Source organism: Chiloscyllium plagiosum, unplaced genomic scaffold (genome assembly GCF_037043375.1).
Source record: "Chiloscyllium plagiosum isolate Xiang-an unplaced genomic scaffold, Cpla_swu_hap1 HiC_scaffold_2, whole genome shotgun sequence".
Classification (NCBI taxonomy): domain Eukaryota; kingdom Metazoa; phylum Chordata; class Chondrichthyes; order Orectolobiformes; family Hemiscylliidae; genus Chiloscyllium; species Chiloscyllium plagiosum.
Window position 1 is genome coordinate 13954771 of NW_028270140.1, and position 25296 is coordinate 13980066.

Here is a 25296-nt window from a genome sequence, read left to right on the forward strand (position 1 = left end):
TGAATTCTTTTTGATGCACAATTCACACCAGTGTTAAACTATGGATTTCTTAAATTCATTATCGAGCAAGCACTATAATTACAAAGATTATCACAATTATTTCCTGTGCAAGATAGTCCTACTGGTATATGAATTTACTTCACTATAATTACTGTGCCGCTGTTGATGATTTCTCACGGTTTTGTTGATTGGTGAGTCTGTATGAGAGTCAAATGTCTGATAACATTTTTATCAGAAATAAAAGTTAAAATGTTCATTTGAAAAACTAAAACAACAGTAGATGAGAGAAAACTGAGGGAATGGAAGAATTTGGCGCAAAAGGTTTTAAGATGCATCAGAATCAGGTGACAACCACCTCTTGTGTGCTGCTCAGCTGAGCTCAATTCCTCTAGCATTCGTGAAATTACTGTAATTCATCTTTTAAATTCATTTGGAGATCAATTAGGCTCCTGCTTTTGGACTGTAGCATGCATTTTAGCCCCTCAAAAGTAGTATCCATGTAAAAGTAGACCCCATAACTTTAACCTTAAAAAATAATCTAAAAAAATTTGACTTTTACATGGTAAACGGTCATTTGTAACCTTCCCCAACAGCATCAGTAGAACTCTAGATGAGGACATTTGTCAGGCTCTATTTGGGTGCAACCCATCCAACCTGTATAGGTCCCAATGTCCGAACGATCCAAACTCCTATCCTTGATGTACTTTATATGGTACGATCTGCCTGCAGAGCACTTAAAACAACAATAAATCAAATTAAATCTCTCTCCATCATTCCAGCCATGCATTAATCTATCTTCCTCTCTATGCACTGACTGGTGGGTGGCATTAGGAATAATTTAGCGATTACCATCTTTGAAGGCCTGCTTGTTAGTCTCTTAACTCCTTAAAATAACCTTGCGGGATCTTATTCCATTTTTTACTTATGTCATTGTTACTGCTTTTGTACAGTGAATTAGCTGTTCACCTGTACCTCTGAGTGCTTTGCAGATGCTCAGTGACATCCTTGATCTTGGCACTAGTGGGACAATTTATCAATTGGATTATGGCTACAATTTTCCCTTTTCCAGACCTGTTTTGGGGATGGGTGTATTAGATGTCAACTAAGTCACTGTGGCCACTGCCATGAGAGCTTGCCAGATTGTTTCCCAATTAGCTTGTTAAGAGATGATCAATGAGCTTCTTGACCTATCATAGCCCTCAACACTGGTCTAGTGGCTTACCAGAATCTACTGAGCAGAGGCTGGCAGCTTCTGTGACCTAACAATTATTGGTTAAGACTTACTCTTTAGGGGACCTAATGATGAGAGTGTGGGTCTTTTGCTTCTCTCATGGTGAGGATCGCTTAATGGACAGGGAGCTGGGAAATGAGACGTTGTGACTGAGAAGCACAGGGGTTGGCTTTGAGGCCATTCCTTGCTATCTCATCCATGTATCCCATTGTTCCCAAATTGGGGCATATGGAGATCCGACCTAAACCCAGTAGGCAGGTTACTCTTGGTTACTCGATTGGGAAACCAACCGCTTTTCTTGCATTTTGGGAAGGCAGAAAATTGGGAAGCTGGAAAGTTGAGGCCTTTAAGTAACCATTAATTGACAACTTAAGGGCTTAGTGGCTAGTGAGTTGAGAAAGTCTTGCCTGGCACTTAATTGGTGAGATGGCGAGAAATGGGTGAATATCTTTTAAGGCCAACTCATCCAGTGATTTCTTCTTCTCAATTCCTCTCTAAGCTACCTCTGGGAAAGGGAAAATTGCTCCCAAGGTGTCTGGTCACAAAAATGCCTTATGTTTCATTAACAGTAGATTCTCTTATCACTATTACTACTCCTCATCTTCCTCCTATTGCCCTTAATAGCAGAGCCAACTGTGATACAATGGTCTTTACTCTGACTGTTCTCTACATTTGAAATATAATTCTCACCAAAACAGTGGGAAGCCCAAATGCACAGTAGAAATACAAGGATTAGCGAAGATCGAACACGGCAAGAACACATCATGAATAAAAATCAACATCCTTCATCACAACACAACAGAAAAGTGATTAGTTGTTTGAGGTGCCCAGCATTGAGAACCACAAGCCTAAGGAGATTCGGGATGAGACATCAGAGCAGAGTTTGAGCTCCAACTTGTGTTGATTACATTCCTAAATAGCAAACATCACAGCAATTATCAGCAGAATGTTGCTGGACTGGCTGGGAGTGAGTAAAGTGCCAGTTTGTCCAGAATGAATATCCGTTTAGATAAATGTAATGTGGTACATTTTCAGAGGAAGAACACAGAGACCATATTTAAACAAGATGGATCTGGGAGTATGGATGCATAAATCAGTAAAAGTAGCAATGTGAGTTTTAAAACAAAAAGCCATTTCTCGAAGGATAAAAATGGAAAGAAGTGAGATAATATTAAACATAGAACCTTGTTAGGGCCACATCTAGACTACTGTGTACTGTTCCGGCTTCCACATTGTAAGAAAAGTATCATAGCACTGGCGATGTTGTAACAATTTCTCAGAATGATGCCAAACTAAGAGGTTATACCTGAAAGGAAAAAGTATGACCAAGCTAGGACTCTTGACTCTAGGAAAGAGAAGACAGTTTTATGATTATGATAGGATATAAAGGGTAAAAATCAAGAAGGTGGCTACCACTGATGGGCAAGGTCAGAATTAATATAAATTGATGCTAATAAATTCATTAGGTAATTCAGGACTTTTTTTTTGGCATTCCAGCATGTCTTTCATTGGTGAACTCATTTTAAGGGCAAAGCTAGATGAAGGAGCAAGTAATGGAAGTATATATTGAGGTTAGATGAAGGCGGATTAGGGAGACTCAAGTGTTGCAAAAACAACTGGTGTGGACCTATTGAGTTCAATGGCCCGTCTCCATACTATGAATCTCATGTAATATTGTAAATTTGAAAGTGTAGAAATATTAGTTTTATAATTATAGAGTAAGGATTATCATATTACTTTTCATTGTATCTACCTCCCATAATTGCATCTACTCAAAAATATCATTAAATTATGTCAATAATTTAGAAAACTTTGTATTTGTAGGTTCTGATCAGTTGAGATATAAAACTGTAATCAACTTAAGTAATGAGCAATAATCTACATATCTAACTTTATTTATCCTTTTTTAATTACCAGTGGGCAAAAGCAGTAGAAATTGTTATCCAGTTTTAAGTCTTCTATGGGGGACGTTCACATCAAAAGAATTAGCTTATAGTTTCTGTGAACCATAAGACAGAAGATATAGTAGCAGAATTAGGCCATCTGGACCATTGAGTCTGCTCTGCCATTCAATTATGGCTCTCATGTTTCTCAACCCCATTCCTCTTCCTTCTCCCCCTAACCCTTGACCCCCTTACCAATCAAGAACCCATCTATCTCGTCTTAAATACACTCAATGTTTTAGCCTCCATAGCCCTCTGCATAAATGAATTTCACAGATTAACCATCTTCTGGCTGAAGAAATTCCTCGTCATCTCTGTTCTAAAGGGTTGCCCCTTCATTCTGAGGGTATGACCTCTATTCCTACACTCTCCTGCTAATGTAAACCTCTTCTCCACATCCACTGTATCCAGGCCAGTCAGTATTCTATATGTTTTTTTAATCGGATCCCCCCACCCACCCCCACCAAAAATCCTTCTGAACTTGAAATCCAGACCGAGTCCTCAACTGCCCCTCATTTGACAAGCCCTTCATCTCTGAAATCATTCTTGTAAACCTGCTTCAACGTCAGCATGCTCTGCCTTACATTTGGGGGCCAAAACTGCTCACAAGATTCCAAATGTGGTCTGACTAGAACCTTAAGAGAAAAGGAGGACTGCAGATGCTGGAGGTCAGAGTTGAAGAGCCTCATTCCTGACAAAGGGCTTATGCCCGAAACGTCGATTCTCCTGCTCCTCGGATGCTGCCTGGCTGACTAGAACCTTATACAGCTTCAGCAGTACATCTCTGCTCTTGTATTCTAACCCTTTTAAGATGAATGCTAACATTGCATTTGCCTTCCTAACTGCCAACTGATCTTGCATGTTAATCTTAAAAGAATCCTGAACTAGGATTCCCGTGCCCCTTTGTGCTTCAGATTTCCAGAATCTTTCCCCATTTTGACAATGGCCAATGCCTCTGTTCTTCCTACCAAAGAGCACAACTTCACACTTTAACACTTGTATTCAATCTGCCACTTATTTGCCCACTCTTCCATTTTGTCCAAGTTCTTCTGCAGCCTCCCTGCTTCCTCAACATTACCTATCCTTCCACCTATCTTTGTTTCATTTGCAACTCAGCAATATTGCCCTTGGTTCCTTTGTCCAGACCATTAATACATAAAGTATAGTTGTGGTCCTAAGTTCCTGTGGAACTCCGCAAGTTATTGGCTGCCATACCGAAAACAATCCCTTTATCTCTACTCTCAGTTAGCCAATCTTCTATCCATGCGAGTATCTTGCCCATAACACCATTGGCTCTTATCTTATTTAGTAACCTCCTCTTTGGCATCTTGTCAAAGGCCTTGTGGAAATCCAAATATATCACATCCATTGGCTCTACTTAGTCTAACTTGTTTGTTAACTCTTCAAAGAATGTTAACATTTGTCAGGCATGACCTCCCCTTGACAAAGCCATGCTGACTTGGCCCTTCTTTATCACGTACTTTCAAGTACTCCACAATCTCATCCTTAATGATGGACTTTAAAATCTTAGAAACAGCTGAGGTCATGCTAATAAGCCTATAGTTTCTGGTCTTCTGTCTCCCTCTCTTCTTAAACAGATGTGTTTCGTTAGCCATTTTTCAGTCCTCTAGGACTCTGCCTGACTCCAGTAATTCCTGACAGCTCGCCACCAATGCCTGTACAGTCTCCTCAGCTATTTCCTTCAGAACTCTGGGGTGAAATCCAACTGGTCCAGGTGATTTATCCACCTTCAGACTTTTTCAGCTTCCCCAGCACCTTCTCCTTAGTGATGGCCACTACCCTCACCTCTACCTGCTTACACGTGGTCGTCTGGTATGCTGTTTGTGTCGTCCACTGTGAAAACTGATACAAAGTAACTGTTCAATTCCTCTGCTGTTTCTTTGTTCCTCATTAGAACTTCTCCAGCCACATTTTCCAGTAGTCCAATGTCCACTCTTGCCCCTCTCTTACCTTTTATATATCTAAAAACACTCTTGCAAGTTTTCTTTTTATATTACTAGCTAGTTTACTTTCATATTTCATCATCTTCCCTATTATTGTTTCTCTCATTATCCTTTGGTTTTTAAAGGCTTCCTAATTCGTTGCTTCTCACTAATCTTCACCACATTGTATGCTTTCTCTTCTACTTGTGTACTGCCCCTGACTTGCCTTGTCAGCCATGATTGCTTCGCCTTCCCCTTATGTTTCTTCTTACTTGGGATGAATTTCTGCTGTGCATCCCAACTTCCGTCCAGAAACTCCTGCAATTGTCTTCCATTCTAGGCTCCCCTTCCAATCGACTCTGGCCAAATCCTTTCTCATGTCTTTGAAGTTACTTTTACTCAGTTGTAATACCGTTAGGTCTGATTACAGCTTCTCACTCTCGAACCGCAGAATAAATTCATCATACTATGATCACTGCACCTAGGGGTTCCTTTATTTTAAGCTCCCTAATCAATTCTGCCTCAGGACACATTGCCAAACCCAGAATCGCCTGTTTCCTAGTGGGTTCCATCACAAGCTGCTCCAAAAAAAAACCCCAATTTGTAGGCATTCCTTTTCTTGAGATTGCGACTAACCTGATTTTTCTAATCCATCTGTACGTTGAAGACCCCCTGATTATTGTACTGGTGCCTTTCTTACATGCCTTTTCTTCCCCACATCCTGACTACTGTTAGGGCACCTGTACATCAGGGTCTTCTTTCCTTTCTTAACTGTGCGCACACAGATTCTACACCTTCTGACCCTATTATCACTTCTTGCTATCGATCAGTTTCATTTCTTGCTAGCAAGGCATTTCTGCCCCCTCTGCCTATCCTTCTGTTAGAATGTGTATCCTTGGATATTTAGTTCACAACTCTACAATCTAATTGACGTTTGGCTATTCTTTAAAGTTAAAGAAGAATAATGCTGAATATTTGCAATGTATGTGTACAGGTTATTCACAATAATCCTAATTAGCCCAAAGGAATCATAACTCTTTCTTTGATCCTTAAAACAATTCCACTATGAATGGAACAGGTTAAATATCAGCATTAGAAACTCCTTAAAATTAGGATATTTTTATATATCCTATTATATATATGTGTGTATAGATATATCAGGATACGCCTCTAAATTTGTGGCCATGTCTCTGTGATAACCACAATTTCAATTGTGCAACAAGCTAATTTACTTTGTTTCGTATACTGCGTGCATTTAAGTACAACACCCTGAGTTCTGTGTTGACTGCAGCCTTCCCATAGTTGTAACCTTATCTGCTGTGCCTGAAGTTAGGTTCCTGACATTTTCCATACCCTCAGCTCTACTACTTGTTCTGGAAACTTTAGTAACTCTGCTCAACATTGCCACCCCTACCCTTTAACTTTTTCTGTAATTTTCCATGTAGCTGAACCCCCACCCCCACCCCGACACACTGTGTAATTTAAAGTCCGGCAGCCCTAGTTATGCAATTTGCCAGGCCTCTGGTCCCAGTGTGATTTAGTGTAGCCCATCCCATCAGAACAGGCTTCCTCTTCCTCAGTGCTGGTGCCAATATCAATGAACAACTCGTGCAAATCTTTGCTTGCTGTTGAGCAGCACCTTTCCATTCATAAACCATTACATTGATTGCAAAATATTAAATATCATATTGATCATTTAATGTTGTGGATTAGATTTATTAATTAAGACTTTGAAAATTCAGAGTTTAAAACAGAGTTGCAATTGCTAGTGATCCCTGTGTTAAACTCCTCTCTGGGAATGTGAAGAAAACCACAAATTCAGTCAAGCACTTCAAAATTATGCAGCACTTAAGTGGATTAAGATGGAATCGCCTTTTTTTATGGAATACAAATTTAGAGGAGTATCCTGATGTATCTATACACACATATATAATAGGATATATAAAAATATCCTAATTTTAATGAGTTTCTAACACTGATATTTAATCTGTTCCATTCAAAATGGAACTGTCTTAAGGATCACAGAAAGTAAGTAAGCACAAAGGCTAAACAGGTTGGGATTCTACTCACTGGAGTTTAGAAGGATGAGAGGTGATCTCGTTGAAAAGTATAATATTCTTAAGAGATTTGACAGGGTAAATGCTGTGAGAGGATGTTTCCTTTCATGGGCGAATCTAGGACCAGGGGCATATCTCTGAATTGCTTTGAGAGTTGTGTCTTTGGAACTCCTTACCAGAAGGACCTGTGAGGTGAGAGTCCTTGTTTGTATTTAAGTCTGCATTGGATAGATTTTTGATCAGTAGGGGAATCAAGGGTTACACAGAAACCACAGCTAAATGGATTTGAGAAATGTCACATCAGCCATGATCTGATTGCATAGTGGAGCAAGCTCAAGGGTTGAATGGCTTACTCCTGTTCCCAATTTACTGTATATATTCACGTACATCGAATTCTTTAGACTATTTCTTAAGGCTAAATTTATGGGGTCGACTTTTACATGGGTACTACTTTTGAGGGGCTGAAATTCATGCTACAGTCCAAATTATTATGAGTAGAAGCATAATTGATCTCTAAATGAATAGAACTACACGCAAAGGGATGTTGTCACCTGACTCTGATATGATGCGTCTTAATTTTTCATGCCAAATTCTTCCAATTCTCTCCATTTTCTCTTGTCTACTGTTGTTTTAGTTTTTCAAACTAATATTTTAACTTTTTATCTGAAATAAAAGCTAATCAGATATTTGACTCATACAGTCTCACCGATTATTGTAACCATGAAAAATTATCAACAGCTGCACATCCAATCGAATCCCGCATGAAGGAACGAAGGCATAAAAATTTTACTCTGCCGTGAAACAAGAGCAAAGCTGTAATAACATAGGATCGACTCTTACACGCGATACATGGAAAATTCCAGATATTTTGGCCAAAAACTGGGAGTTGACTTTTACATGAGATTGTGTCTTTTACTCGAGTATATAAAGTGTATAGTCTTAAAGGTTACATAACACTGCTGTTTTTTCCTATTATGCTCATAAATAATAAGAAATTTACAATCTCCCCTCACAAACTAGTCTCCTTCATGTTTACTTGTTTTGCTGAAAGCAAGAAATCGAGGCAATACAGATTGAACAATAATTTGCTTTTTGAAATCCCCCTTTCCACTTGCATTCAAAGACCAAAGTAGTGAAAGTGACCTGTGAGGCTCTGGAACATCCATTGAGAATCCCTGAAGATAATTAGGTGGGCACTTCAAAAACAGTGCTCATGCCAAAACTCGAAAGGAAAACCAAAGGCTGAGATCAACTCTCATGGAATTCAACTCTGAACTTTCCATTAAAACAGAACAAAGAGATCTACTAAAGGCCAACTGTTATTAAGATCTCTTCAAACAGAATGTGTAATGTTTTTAATTATCTACTAGTTCTTTGACTGATGATTAACTAAATCAGAGAGGTTTGTGATGGGCAGATTAAACATACTGAAGCATGGCAAAAGAATAGACCGTAAGGGTCTGGGCAAGCTTGATTAAGAAGCCTCCATTAAAATTGAATAGTAGACCTATCCAGGCATATCTACCAATCAGAATATTGGGAAAGAAATGCTACATACAGCAGATTCTATAGAGCTCAAAAGCTTAATACTGGATGAATCTGTATCAACAATTGGAACATTCTGTAGCTGAAGTGCCAGAGATGAGTAAACATGTGCAAAGGAACACATATCCAACTCGTACATTCCACAGAAGTTGATGCGAAAAGACTTCCAACTCCATCTAGAAGCAGGAGCACTCATTTCAAAAAAATATAAATTCTTTGGTCACTATGTCAGCTATAGATCTACTTTACTTGCAATTGAAATTCAATAGTAATGTTGATAGTACTGCCTTTGGAATGGGATCAATGCTTCAAATGGTGCTAAAGGCCATTGTAAAAGGCAATTACTACTTTCTCAAAAGAAGAAAACTTAGGTGCACGCACCCTTTGGATGAAGAGAAGATCTTTTGTTCACAACCAAATTGAAAACCATGATGCAGTTTGAGTTCAACTCTGATTTCTTGAGAAAAGGGTTCTATGCATATGCCTTTTAACTTTAGTTGCATTCTATGGCTTTTTTTTTGTCTTGCATTGTCAATAAGAGCACATGGCAAGGATGCCTACTTTCCTCTGTTACTGTTTATACTGACTTTGGAACTTCTTGCAATTGCCACAGATATCAGTCTGTGTATCCAAAATGTAGAATGTAAAATGCTCTTGAATGTTGACATAATGCAATTCCAGAGCTCTACCTGTTGTGTGTAGAACACCACAAGCTACCTTTAGTTTATCTTTTCTCATTTTTCAAGGGTAATAGCTTGACCACCTAGAGTCAACCTGTCTGGTTTAACCATCAGTCATCATTAGCTGGTGCCAGCTGTGTGGTAATGCCCTACCTATCAGAATTCACCATAACACTGTTCTTTCATACACTATAAACGTTGTCTTCCCTTTGAATTTTTTTTGGAAATTGTCCTGATGACTGCAAGATGAAGACAAAATGTGCCCTTTTCAGCAATATTTAAATTCTGTATACCTAAACTTCATGGATCAAGAACATTTGTATATTTTTCATGCATATCCTTGAACTTCACTCAGTAATTTCTCAAGGGTGAATGCAGTAATTCCCAAACTGAACTGGATTGCAGTATTTTTCTGTTCACTGTTTTGAATGATTTTCGTTCTTGTACTTTTTCTTCCCTCGTTCTCCAAATCCACTATTTCCTTCACTTCTTCAACTGTATCTACCTTAAGGTCTGTTGCCTTCTCTCTTATTTTCTCTATTTATTTCTGTACTTTTTTATTTGGTGAAGAAGCTAAACCAGTGGGCACATGTCCATGAGGTCCCCAATCTTTCTTTGACATCGCTATGTTACTGCCACATTGTTGTTCCAGTAAGTTGGAAATATTCCAGCAGTTTGGAAATAATCCAAAGACTTTTTAAAGCCATCTTTTTATTGAGGCAGCCTAATTTACATCCATATAAATTACAGGTTTCCCACAGATTGTGCCAAATTTAACGGCAGGGCATCCTTTACATATTTTTTGAAAATAATTCTCACCAAAGAATCAATATGTCAGTCAGGTTGGAAAGCAGTTGGCATCAGCTTTCTGGCAAATCTGACATCACAGTTTGGTTGAATGTCATGAATGGAAAAAGAAATGGACATCATGGGGATGATATGAACATTGAAAGTAAGGGGTTAAGATAACAGGAAACTTAGAGTGGAGGGTGGTGAATTTAACATCACCTTGGAATTTGAGCATCATGGGAATAAATCTGCCATCCCAGGGATTGGTGGAGCATGTGGAGATAGGTTTTTGGGTCTGGGAAAGCACTGCTGCATCTCCTGCCCCACAAGCAGTGCAATAAAGACATTTACCCATCCTTAAAAGATGTTAGTACCCGGTTTCTAAGAGGAGGTTGCCTGTACCCTTACTCAGCTCTGTTAGTGATAGGTACTCACATCCGGTGATAGGTAGATTGTGATCATATTTGAGAATTAAACATTATTACCTTTGCATCTGACCCACCCCACTTGTCCTTTGGGATTACCGTTCTTACCCCATGACTATTGTCACAACAAATTGTGTAGACAAATCAAAACAGTTGATATTCCTTGCAATGATGTTTTACACTGGCCTGTTTTGAAAGGGACTTTTGTTTTGTCTTTTTATTTCCTTTCAATTCTTATGAATGCACAAAAATGTTCAAGCAAGAGCAACTTGCTCTTCTAGTTGATTGTCACTTATTTCAGCAGTTTTATTTACTGATGTAGCTCCTTTTTTGCTTCTATACATTTTCATTTATTCCTGAAAAGCTAGCCCAGGATGGCCCAATTTTCCTGTGATGTCTAATTCAATGTATTTTGCCTATCTTGAATTATTTTCGACTTAATTTCAACCCTATTTCTGGCCAGGCTGTTTCATCATTTTTTCTGAACTGATTTTCTTTTCAAGTTCAGTACAGTTGTACATGCACCATGAAGCTGTTTTCTTCTGATTGTCATCTCAATACATTTTTCATGTAGTGTAATGTATAGATTATTCTAGAACAGTAGATCTTTTGACTTATGAGCAACTACATGGACAATCCACCAGTTTCATAATAGACTACTATATCTGTCAAGTATATATAATAAGAACCAGACCGATCAACAGCAGAATTTAATCCCATCAGTTGCTAGTTTGTCAGAACCCAAAACAATGGACTACACTATTGAAATGGTAAGCACTTCCATCAAACAATCAAACAAAAGCTTTTAAAGGAACTTGGATTTAATTTTAACATTGAACCCAACAAGTTCACTGCATTTTACATAGGTTTTTATTTGCTGAAATTATAAGTATGATATTGCAATACCTATAGATTCTTCTTAACTCTCTTATCATGCCTGAATTTGCACGAACCGTCCCTAAGTAATTAGAACAAAAGCTACAGAAAACTAATACTGAATGGCAGTTCTGTCCTATTATATCTGTTACAAGGCAATATTCTATAATCTGCAGAGCTTGTTAAAAATATTAAATACTCTTTGCTTGCAGAAATTGCCAGTTTGTTGTTTGTGTGCGGTTAGAGGTCATCATCAGAGAGAATGCCTGGAGAAATATTGTACAAACTGCAACATGCCTGGGCACAGGTTTCGGAACTGTATTGAAAAGGCATTTTGGAAAAAACATTGTCGTCGCTGTCAGATGACTGGACACGATGCTGATGTGAGTATTCTATTCGTTAGAGAAATAAAGAATATCAATGGCATGACTGCTATTTAAGATGAGGTGAGCAAATACATTTGTGAACTCCTAAAATTCTATTACTAAGGAATCAGATTATATGTATTCCTTTGTGTTTATATCTGTAATTCTTTTGTTTATAGTTGCCATTTTATGAATTAATGTAAAATGTATTGTTAGGTTGAGATTTATTCTTTCATACTTTACTTCTATTAACATATAAGCACCAGCCCCATCTCAAAATACCTTTTTTTTAAGGATATTTAGATTTTATTGGTATATATTGATTAGATGTGTGACTGCACTGAAGTGTAAAACAAATTCACTGTTTCCCATAAAGCAACTTCCAGAGGGCTTGACCTTGCTGTGTTGAACTGACTTACAGCATGCAGCAGGGCATCCTTAACAAAAACAAAGCTGACAAAACACCAGAGATTGCAGTAAAAATAGAAATGTAAGTTGTCTACAGTGATTGTAGTTCTGGTGCCAGGCCACAGATCAGTTAGTGCTGCAAGACTTTTTCTGAGTGGAACGGATATAGCAGCAGGGTCCCAAGTCTCCTGGGCAAGCCGCTCACTCATTAGGACCTGCCATTACCAGTACCAATCTTATGCATGTATGTGACGTGCATTCTGTTATTGTATGCTCTACTTGTCAGTGTGCAGTTTCCTGACACTCACTTATGTCACTCTTTATTCAGAAAGGAAGAAGCTTTTGATAATTTGACAAGACAAGCTCTTAAACGATCTAGGTCATGGCCTTCACTGTCTGTGATTGTGAACATATTTTCTGAAAGCCCTGTCAGTCATCACAGCTACATTTTCTCCCAGAGACCTCCTGGCAGAGTAGAATTCTTGCTAATTTACCTATCTGTGGTTGCATATACATACAGTGCATATGCACTTTGGGAATTTTTTTCCTGTAAGTCACAAAACAGTAGGTTAAGATTTCATGTGTTCTGTTCCCAGCAGGAATTTGTATAAAGGTCCTCTAGTACAAGACAGACAACTGTCTAAGGATAGCTGAAAGAAGGAAAGGCCGTTTAGTGGTGTTTTGTGTTTGTTCATTGTTGTGGAAATATGAGAACTGGTGGCAAGGGCCCTGTCTATTGAGCACTCAAGTCTCTGTCAGCTGTCGGGGCCTGTTAAAAATCGAGTGTTTTATTTTCTTTGATGTTCACATTGGAGAATAGGGAAGTAGGAATTAAACAACAGATGCACAAAGCTATATTTTAATTTTAAAACTGTAGTTTACACATGATGACTTATACAAAGAAAGGACACAAGCCGATGCAATGCTGCGACTATTGAAATAAATATTCTGTGTGGAAATATTGAAAACTGAGAAGTGTGCAGTTCCTGCCAATATTACAGGTTCATATATTTTGTATACAGAATAGAAATAGAAAATACAAATTTCAAAAAGCATGCTGAAGTCTAACCTTAGGAAAGCGAAATTAAACATAAGGGCAATTAAACAATTCTGTTCCAATTTCATGAGCACGTAAAGAAGTTTAAATAAATGGTGGACGGCATCACTCATTTCATGTCATTTGTGTCATCCCACTATAATGTTCACTTGTCGCTATAGGAAAAGAATGGAAAGAAAATGTTGTTAGTAACTATAATATTATACCAGTACATATTGAGATGAACACACAGCAAGAAAATGTAGATCAATCAATTTCCCAAAATTAAAGTGAGAAATAAACTGTGTACAATTTGCTACAAACTTAGTGATAATGAATGAATGTTCCAGAGAGTATTTTATCCTTTGTATCTTCTAAAAGTTGACCTGCAGTGATTTGATTTGATTTATTATAATGTGTATTTACTACAAATACAGTGAAAAATGTTGTTTAGGGTCGCCTCTCTGATCTCTTAAAACGCACGATATAGAGCCAGAAAAATAAAAGAATAACATTAATCTTATATTCTTATCTCAATAAAGTGAGGTTGTCTTTGGAACAGGTCCAGCTTCTCATTCAGCCATGGGCCTGGATTCGTCGTCCTCCACTGCAATCCTGGAGTTCCTGCTGCTAAACTGCTACACATTTTTGTGTAAATGTAGTCTGGTTAAACTATCCCATGCCTTGCTGATCCTGTATTTTTAAACACCAGTTACACTTTAGGAACTCCACATACAAACAGGAGGAAATAATTATTTTCTGAATATTTAAAACGAAAATTCAGTGTAGAAAATTTAGATGGTAGTTGTCTTTAGTACACTAAGTGGATGACTTTATTTGTGTTTAAAATCCTAATTACTTCATCCTGAAAGACTGCCAGTAAGCAAAAATAAGGGAATGTCCAAAGGCATTTCCTTTGCTATTTGTGAGAAGAAAAATTTGAATATATAAGAACAGAATTTTTATTTACAATGAATGTTATTTTTTTAAAAGCTGAATTCCTATCTACTTGACTGTAGCAAACAAATTCTTCCACCTTTTATTCTCTTAATATTTGTTGCTTTTAAAGACTCACATAAAAAAGTCTTGTTCTCAGCAACATAATTATTTTAATGTAAAAGTTATTGCTATAGGAATTTCAGTATTTCCATAAATATTCAACAAATTATACAATCAGTATAACTTAAAAAAAAAAATTTCAAATAGTTCTTTACATTTTACAATGTAAACAAGAATATAAGAATATGAGTACCCACAATGGCACTTTTACTTAAATGTATTGTGGTATTTGCAATTGGATCAAAAAATCCCTGAGTTTCAGCATTCCTTAATTAATGAATAGGAAACAGCAAACCTGTTAGCATTGAGCGAGCTACGTTTGCTTAAAAATAACGATACTATTTTGCAGATGTAGCAATGTTTGAAGCGCTTGTATGAAAAAGTTTTCTCTTCTTTGCAGGGACTGTTGCTTGTTAACAGAGAATCTCTCATGAAATCACCTTGTTTAAGTTCAAAGAAAGTTTGAGAGATAAATTGGAATTATCTGTATTTAGTGGGTTGTTAACCAATAGCAATTTTGCTATGATTCCAAATACTGAACACTCTACTGATTTGTTTTAAAATACTTATTTTCAAGCTTAGTTCTTTTGTTCCTTTATTTATGATGCCATTAGAACTGTTGTACTGGACTGGTAATGTTTGCATTTATAGAGTCATAGATTGAAGCTTTAATGTAATCCACTCTAACCATTTTTCAAACAAAGATGTTTATTAGACCAAAACATTCATCCTGTTAAGCTGATGTATCACATTTGATGGTTTTTTTTCCACTTTCTTACAGGCTTGTCCTGAAATATGGAGACAGTATCATTTAACGGTAATTTCTTTTACTAAAACTTCAGTTTAATTTAACAGAAGTAAAATTTGCCTCTTTTTAAATTTCTTAATGTATCATCACAGACAAATCAGTAATTTTAATTTTGTATTCTGTGATTTGGTATGTGAATGCTGGTGCAGATACTTTGGTGTGCCAAAAAAGTGGTGATGTTTTGGTTGAGTAGGAAATACAGTATCATTTTACAGATTCTTTTTTTTTTGGTCAGTGTTTGTTCAGGTAGAATCCGTTGAATAAAATGGATATTTGTCAGCACTGGTAATTACATACCAAGGCTGCATGTGTACCTGTTACAAATAGATGGGACTCTGTCCTTTTGTGATTGCATTCATTTCATTTTTTTTGTGAAGAAAAGGACAGTATACCTCTGAACGTAATTCCCTTGTCTTTGTGAAGTTCGTTCCATTCAGAATATTCAAGGAGAATTCTGTTTCCACCTTGTGGTTTTACAGGTATTTGCAATTACACACCTCAAGTGACATTCCTACTCTTTTCTATTCTCACTTCTGCAAAAAAAAACTTAAATGGTATGCTTCATTATTGAGATTATTATTGTGCTAAAATGTTAAAGAAAATGTGGAAATCCCCACAGATTTCAGTTTATGCAATAGTGGTGTTGAATTTTACGATCTATATCATGCAGCATCAGACTGATTTAATTAATGTAACTTCAAATTTCACAAACAACTGATGTCATGCCTTTGCCAAAAGACCCATATGAAGTAAATTCTCTCAAACGTTGTTTCATAAGACCATAATTGCTTTTAATTAATGTAGTCAAATCCTTTTAAAATGACAAATGATCTCTCATGCACAATTCAACTACCTTTTGTAGTAATGCTTTTGATTTTTAAATTAGACATACCTTTGTTAATCACTGAGGTCATTAGATTTATTTTTACTGGTTTAACAAAAGTGTTATTTCACCTGCATGCAGAATGGGCTTGAGTCTCAAAACAACATGACCCTTTTAAAAAATTGTATTTCTAGAATATGTCATCTTAAAGAATTTCCTGAATCTTCACTTAATTAGTTCTAAAGATATGAGATTTTTTGCAGGAAAGCACAATTCATACAAAAAGTCTTAGACCAATAAAGTCAATGTAAGATTAAACATTTTTGGCTATAACATTGACCCATAAATAAAGACATCTGTTTTACTACTCTTTTATCTTAATCTGTATCTATAACTTCCCCAACTTCCAATGTTTTGATTTCTTTTTAATTGAGTGATTTGTAAACTTTAATTGCGTGAGGAGACCATATGAATAATGATTTGCATACTTTTTATTAATGATGGTAAAGTATAGCTGTTGGTTGCATCCTCTATGTCAAAACAGTTATACACTCAGTGCCATGGTGACATGAAAAACAATGTCAGTTGCATTTGGAAACACCTCCCAGCAAATTGTAGTGTATTAAATTAACACCCCCATGATATATGAAGGTTTAAAATTGGTTATGTCCTTCTTAGTCGATATGTCTCAATAATCACTCTATGTCACTATTGTTTCTGTGATCTATGTACCCCAAGGTATGTCTGTCTTCTTACAGCAGCAGGTGAAAAGGTTCTCAAATAAGCCCCTCAGACCCACTTTAAAAAATAGTGATTTACTTGAAGAGTGTGTAAATGAAATTAAAATTGTGAGCATGAAGAGTCAGATTTCAAAAGGGATTGGGATGGTTACACTGTCATAATAAGAAAGATCTAACTGCAGGACATGTTCCATTAGTGTCATTTTCTAAAAAGACAGGGTCTGAATTAACATTCTGAGGAGCTGGAGGACTTGAACAGCTTCTGATAAATCTGTTTTTCTCTCAGATTTTCTGTAATTGTATTTCTGAAAAAAAAATGTAGAATTTAGAATTCTACAGCAAATAAGCAGGCCCACAATGCAAAGCACTAAAAAAAATGAAAAAAAGCTGATTTTTGGGTATGATGAAAACATAGTACTGACTTTCAAAGAGCTCTGTTATAGTTGAACTCCAGTTGCATAACAAAGAAAATAGTCTGTTCTAAATGAATATTTTACTCTTCTAACAATATTTAAACAAGTTGAAATATTTTTATGTATGTTTTCCCAGACATAGTTCATCAATATTTGAAAATAAATGCAACAAGTGTAATGTTTTCTGCGGGAAGTATGAAAAAGTATCACTCTGATACTCTACCTTTCTTTAAGTTGAGCATTTAACCAGAAAATCACCCAACTGTTTATTTTGAAACATCACTGAGGTACCAGTGATTGTATGATATGCATTAAGATTGCTTACTTGTTCATGAGTCCTGTTCTGATTTGCACCAAACAAGCAATATATATTTGTGATTCAATGTAATATACTCTACACATTTTTAAGAGCATACTGTGTTTACTGGATTTCATGTTGTTCTATCGCTATTCAACTATCGCATAGCAACAGAAGACAATAGGAATTAAAACTTCCAAAAAAATTTTAAAATAGTCATAATGTAAATGTAGGTTTGCATATTGCAGTGTAGACCCATATAATATGTGGTAGGTTATTCTGGGATGTATAATGGATTGCATGGGAAACACAGTTCAATAAATTTGGATTTTGAAATATATTCACTAATGAAAATCTTTGGTACCATGTAAACATGTGCAGCAGAAACACTTTACTGACGAAGGGCTTATGCCCGAAACATCAATTCTCCTGCTCCTCAGATGCTGCCTGACCTGCTGTGCTTTTCCAGCACCACACTCTCGACTCTGATCTCCAGCAACTGCAGTCCTCACTTTCTCTTAGCAGAAGCCATTTGTATCTTAAAGTATAGATCTTTGTCTGCTGAGATACAGTCACATCAAGATGAAACCTTGCAAATATAGTATATAGATTTTCCATGCTGTTATGTATTTGAACAGAAATTATGCATTAATGCAAATACTTAAGCTTGTAACAATGGGAACAGGCCATTTAATGACCCAGCATTCTGCTAGTGCATAAACATTCTGTACCTGAGCTATCTTTACCTGCCTCTTTGTGTGTACAACACAGCAGTCTGTTCAACATGAGGACTATGTTGAAGTGAAGCTTAAGATGTGTGCCTCATGGTAGTGATAGCATGGCTGTGGCATTTGTACTTGATTGCATTTCAATCCAAACATTCTGTTTTTATACAAAAAGTGGAATGCTTTGTTATGTACAATTTTAGTTACCTAAGTTTCCAAATACATATACTGTTCTCATGCTTTGGCAGCTTGTTATTTCCATTAGTCTCTGCACAGTCATTAAATTCTGCTAGTTTCTTAATTGAGCATGTGTGTATTGTTGTCATTCCCTGTACATCTGAGTATTTCAACAGGGACTGGTGTTCCTGTGTCATTTGTTGTTGCTTTGGTAGTCTTTGTACTGTTTCTGGTGTAGGGTTGCTGTGGACCTCTGGGTCTGATGGTTGATGTGTGTTCTCTGTCAGTTCTGCATTCACCTCTTCCTGTTTAACCATCTGCAGTTGAGAAATAGCTTCTGCCATTCAGCATTTGTACCTGCAGTTGTGACATTTACCTAGTCATTCACTTGCACCATGTACAGTAAAGGTCACAGTTAAGATTGTTGAATGTTTGTGTCCTGACTTGCTCTCCAACACTCAAACCTGGCAATAGTTTAGCAGTCTTCGGTTGCCTTTTTGCTATTGAAAGAATAATTTGTGCGTGGTATGATATTAGTCTTCTTACTGGGCTACTTTCCATACCTTCAATAGGTGTCTTCCTCCACTCAAGGCCTTATATACATCTATGTGGGATTTATTCCACATTTTTAATGATTTTTACCATTGCTGTATCCTTTCCATTTGACCAGTGATATTTTGGAGATGTTGGATAGTATTGAATTTTTCACTCATGAATCGAAGGCCTTTGTTGCTCGGGTCAATGTCAATGACACCATAATGGCTGAAGTGTGCTTTTAGGCATTTGACAGTTTCAAGGGTAGACATTGAAGTCAACTGGTCAGTTTGTTGTCAGTTGTTTGTATGGACGTCTCTAATACTAATATTGATCTCTCTCTGTATCTTCTCGGCAGCTTTAACATTGTATCCTGCAGTCTGTTCTGCTACCTGATGCATTGTATGATCTGCTGGTAAAGCATGTAAAACAACAGTTTTCACTGTACCTTGGTACACATGATAGTAATAAATTAAGTCAAATCTCCCAGTATTCAGGATAGTAGTATACTGTGACAAGATGATCAGTTCCTGCAAGAGTCAAGAAACCTACTCCCAGCTTCATCCATGTTCTGTCTGGGATATCTTGTATCATTAGTGGCTTGAGGACAATGCATTGAAGTGATTGCAGTCAGACATGAGTGCCACTTTGTCTCATCCAAGTAGTCATTGATGAAAGTAGTTACAAGTAAAGGTAATGATTAGACACTGTTTCTTGATCTGGATGTAATGTCTTTCAGTTTGTGTTAGTACCCTGGATACAAAAGGACTAGTTTACTGTTGCATTAGGGTTGCTTCAAGTCCTGTCTTACTTGCATCACACTGCCAAATGTCTTATTCATTTGCATTGTAGTATTTCAGCACTGGCATTGTCGTCACCAGCTGCTTAATTTTAGTGAATGCTGTTTCTTGTTCCATACCCCAGTACCACTGCACATCCTTGACCATGAGTTGGCATATTGGTTACACTCAGCATAAATTGAGCAAGAAGTTTGCGAAATAGTTGACAGATCTTACAATCTTGCTGCACTGCTTTTAGATCTGCTAGTTGCTGCATTGCTGCTTCAGCTGTCACCACCTGCTGTCAGTATGTGGCACATCCACTTCATTTTGGACATTTTAAATTGTAATGTTTTCTTCAGGGTTTACCTGGCAAGCTCATGCAAGCAATCACACTAGATTTTGATCATGGGTAGCATCCAGGAACTAGCAGGTTCTCCAGTCCAGAACGTTCACTAACTATCTCATGGTGTCTGTTGATATTTTCTCAACTTTCTAAGTTGCTTCACTGCTACCATGCTGCTAATCCATTTTGTTCAAGTTGTCACTTAGTTACTCACTATTTTTCCAGCTCTGCTGTCTTGCTTTTCCTTGAGAGGAACAGGTTACTTTGCTTGACAGGTGTTGAATTGGTTTGCCTTCATATCAAACTTCAAGATGATATTCCCTGGAAAACATCCTCACCCTGTGAAAACACCTTTCTATTTATGATTTCTGTACCAAGGCCAATAGTATTATGTTTTGTGACACTTTTGGTACATTGAGAGTTACCAATCCAAGCTTTAGATATGCTTCATCTAAAATGGTGGCAGTTTCTTGCCATTTAGTATCCGGAACTTCAGATCCTCGTTCATGTTGTTGCAATGGCCTCATGGAATAATTTGTCCTCTCAGAGCAAGTATGGTTCTATCATATAGTCTAACCTTACTTTTGAGCATTTAATTTTTGGATTGCCATGTTGTGACCCACTTTGCACATGTCTGTGAAGGTGTGATATTTTATGACACACCAGTGTCTATCTGGCATTTTGTCTTCCACCAACCTCATTCCAACGATGTCACCTGTCAACTTGGTTTAACCAATCCGTTGAATGGTATATTCATTAGAGTTTTCAGCCAATATCTCTCCAGTGGCCATCTGTACCTGTTGTGCTTCTTTTCAGCCATATATTTATGTGCAAAATGATTCAGCTTGTTGCAGTGAAAACAGTGGTTTCCCTATACTGGATATAACGTGATCTGTTTTGCATGATGTCTTGTGCAGTATTTGTTTCCTGCCCTTTGTGCCTGCATCATCATGTTGCAAGACTTGCTCAGTTCTGCTATGAATATGCGTTAGCTGTTGATTCACAACTTCAGCACTTCTGCACAGGTCAGTACTCTTCTAAGTTTGTCTTCTGTCAGTAGGCAAGCTTTCACATTTCACCTTTTCCCTCATATAGTCCTGTCCTTAACTAGCTCAGCCTATAATTATGCAAGTTAGAAGGTTTCTGCAAGCTTTGTTAATGATATTGCATGTTTGATATGACAAGATTAATTCCAGAGATGAAAGGTTTGTTTTATGAGGAGAGATTGAGTGGTTTAAGCTCATACTTGCTTGAATTTAGCAGGATGAGAGATTTCATTGAGGTATATAAGATGCTAAGGGGGAATTGACGAAGTAGATGATAAGCAGATGTTTCCTCGTGGGGTAATCTAGAACAAGAGGTCATAATTTTAGGATGGGGGTGGTAGGTTTAAAACCGAGATGAAGAGGAATAACTTCTCTTAAAGGATTGTTAATCTGTAGAATTCAATATCAGACTGTGGACACCAGGGCACTCAATAATTTTGAAGAGGAGATAGACAGATTTTTCATTAGCAATGGGTTAAAAGGTTATGGGGAATGGTAAGAAATGTTGAGTTGAGTTGAACAGAGATGAGATGAGATCAGCCAGAAATATATTAAAAGGAGAAGCAGGCTCAAGAGCTTGAATTGCTTACCCTTGCTCCCAATTTTTCACTTTGTTCCCTCGTACCAAAAGTGTACCTATTCCTACATAATATTAACTTGGGGCTGAAAGCATATCCTTAAAGCTTTTAAAATTTCAGTCATGTTTCTGCTCATTCAAGATTTAATGCTGTGGAACATCTTGGTTTGGAGAGCAGCAAGTTCTGGAGCACTAGTCTTTAGTACTGTTACTGGAATGTTGTCAGCCATTTGTCATAGCCTGTGTAGCAGCATCCAAGGAGCAGGAGAATCGACGTTTCAGGCATAAGCCCTTCTTCAGCCCTTCTGGCCTGACCTGCTGCGCTTTTCCAGCAACACATTTTTCAGCTCTGATCGCCAGTATCTGCAGTCCTCACTTTCTCATAGCCTTTGTAGTATCCAGTGCCTCCAGCCATTTCATGATATCACATCAAGTAAACTGAATTGGCTCAAGACTGGTATCTGTGACGCTGGGGATCACTGGAGGGGGCAGAGATGAATTATCCAATCGGCACTTACAGCTGAAGGTTTGCTGATGATTGAGAGTAAACTGGGACATGAACTGGCCAGGTTGGATTTATCCTGCTTTTTGTGTGCACATTTTCCACATTGCTGGGTAGTACCGGTATTGCAGTCATACTTGAAGAGCTTGGCTATGGGTGCAACTAATTCAGGAGCACAGGTCTTCAGTGCTATTGTCAAAATATTGTCAGTGCCCTTCACCTTTGCAGTATCTACTACCTTTAGTTGTTGCTTGACATCATGTGGAGTGAATCAGATTGCCTGAAGACTGACATCTTTGAAGCTAATGACCAAAAGGCTATGAGATGTAAGCCTTTCACCCACTGACTGTGCTTTGTCGTTAAATAAAATTATGGCTCATCCACTAATCCTCAGCATATTTGATCTCATCTTCATGATTCTACTTGTTGCAGATAATCTGTTTAGCTGTCCTCCTCCATTCACGATTGAATATGGTTGGACTACAAAGCTTAACCCATGGGTTGTGGGATCACTTAGCTGCATCTATTGCTTGCTGATTTTACTGTTTGCCATACAAGTTGTCCTGTGTTATTATTTTATCAGTGTTGACCCATAACTCAAGGGTAATGGTGAAGTGCCAGGTCAAGAGTTTACATCTTGTGGTTGAATACAATTTTCCTACTGATGACAATCCACAGCACCTCATAGATGCCTAGATTTGAGTTGCTACATTTGTTTGCAGTCTGTTCCATTTAGCATCATGGTAGTGCCACACATCACAATGAATGGTATCTTCAGTGTGAATATGGAACTTTGCCAGCTCAAGGATTATGCAGTGGTCACTCCTATCAATAAAGTTGTGTACTTGTTCATTCACTCACCATCTTCCTCAGATCCAGCCTGACCACTATATCCTTTAGGACACAGCCAGCTTGATCAGTAGTGGTGTTACTGAGCCAATCTTGATGATGGGTGTTGAAGTCTCCCAGAGTACCATGTGTGCTGCTACCATCCATTGTGCCCCTTCCAAACGGTGCTCAACATGGAGGAGCTCTGATTCATCACCCAAATGGAAGGGATAGATGGTAATCAGCTGTTGGTTCTCTGGCCCAGGGTGTTTGATTTGATGCCCTATGATTACATGGGGTTCAGAGTCAATTGTCATTGTATAGCTTCAAGTGATATTCTATAACAACTCTCAGGGAAACTCCCTCCCAACTATATAACAATGAATGTATTGCCACCTTCAGTGAGTCTGTCTCCCTGGTGGTGTAGGACATATCCAGGTATGCTGATGGTGGTGTCTGCATCATTGTCTGTAAGGTATGTTTTGGTGAGTATGACTTTAGCAGACAGTCCCTTGATTATGAAATCTTTCAACTTTGGCACAGGCCCCCTAGATATCAAGAGGATCAATAAGGTTGGGCTTGCTATTGTTATTTGTTTCCAGCATCAAGGTTGTTGCTGGGTGGTCAGTCTGATTTATTCACTTTTCCTAAACTAGATACATCTAGTGGCTTGCTAGGCCATTTCAGAGGGCATTTAAGAGTGATCTGGAGTCATATGGAGGCCACACCACTTAGATTTCATTTTTCTAAGAACGTTAGTGAAACAAATGCTGTTTTTCCAACAATTGACAATGGCTTCATGGTCATCATTGTACTAGCTTTTAATATCAATTTATTAGTTGAATTTAAATTTCACCAGCTGCCGTGGTGAAATCTAAATCTTGTCCCCACAGCAATAGCTTGGGCCTCTTGATTATGGTCCAGTGGTGTTACCATTATGTCAGTACCTTCCCACTTACTATATTGCCTTTGTTACAAATGACTAATATTTCTTGCTTAATGCTTTGTCCAATTTATACATACTGTTAAAGGGACTATTAATTAGCCCCATCAATATTTTCGAACCTTGTTAGTCCCTAATGTCCAACTATATTAATGCTAGTTCTCGATCTAGAGCCTAGATCCTCCCACACTATTGTCCTTATGTTATCCTTCACTATCATGGCTGCTACTCCTCCATTTTTTTCTTTGTCAATTATTGTATCACCTGCAATGTTTCATAATTGGTTCAGATACATGTTTTCTTTTCACATATTTGTTGAAAGAAGATTTGTAGTTAGCTTTGATATTGCGATAAGGAAATGCAAATGGTGAGATTGTGAGAGCATCAGCCAAGATAAACTAAATATTTGTCTGGACTAAATTTTATTTTGAGCAAAAAAGATGTGAAGTTTCTGGAAAGACACTACGCTTTACACAAATGAGTGGTTTGTACAGTAATTAAGATCCACAGTGCCATCTACTGGTGAAAATATTCCTTGCATCATTGTCAAGAATTCCAAGGCTAAATTGAGGTGTATTTTGTTTTGGTGGGAGTGCATTCCAAAGTTTTTCTTTAGAAAATATATCTGTTTCATGTTCATCTTTTCTTTTTGACCTATAAAAAAAAAAATAGTAATCCACAGCAACTATCAAATTATATGTAAAATGCTGGATTGTAATGTGGTCATGTGGTTTTTATAATGGGTATCTTTTGAGCATTTGTGAAATGCTTTTGCTTCTGTTTGAGAGGAATTTGTTTTATTTTTGATAATTTGAGCCTTTCGTACATTTTAGCCATATTTGTTTAATTTTGAAGGTAACTTTCATTTCTAATCTTGGAGTAAATATGGAGTGGATTTGTGTTTTGTCTTCAAGAGATTAGACCGAATACACCAGAGCTCTTGTCATTCACAAGTAAAGGCTAGTACTCAATGTGAAGTGGCCTTTTTCACAGGACTTAGAGATGGAATTTGTGTTAGCTATGGCTCAGTTGGTAGCAATCTCATCTCTCAGTCAGTTTACATCAGTACAGTACTGATAAGTGCTGCACTGTAAGAGCTACCAGCTTTCAGACGAAATGTTAAAGAGAGAACACACACCCCACATGCACAAACAGAGCCCACAGCCCCTTCACAGAACACACATTTCCCACACATGTGCACCCCCTTCCCCCTCCGTGACACACAACCACTCCACTTGTGAGGATGCAAATGGCTCTATTTCAGAGAGCAGTAAAGAAGTTATCCCCAGTTCCCTGACCTGTGTTTTTCCCTAATCAATATCATAAACATCCCGTCCAGTAATTATCATATTGCTGATATTGAGAGTTTGTGCACTGACTGCTGTGGTTCTTATATTACA

The 25296-nt window shown here is 37.6% G+C and overlaps 1 protein-coding gene across 1 annotated transcript in view; it reads left to right on the forward strand.

Annotated features, from left to right (window-relative positions):
• zcchc7 (zinc finger, CCHC domain containing 7) overlaps nucleotides 1–25296 on the forward strand; it is a 282762-nt gene that overhangs the window by 191958 nt on the left and 65508 nt on the right. The window contains exons 5-6 of the mRNA XM_043719649.2: nucleotides 11702–11872; nucleotides 15139–15174. Coding sequence (XP_043575584.2) covers nucleotides 11702–11872; nucleotides 15139–15174 — 207 coding nt within the window. The remainder of the gene's footprint in view (nucleotides 1–11701; nucleotides 11873–15138; nucleotides 15175–25296) is intronic.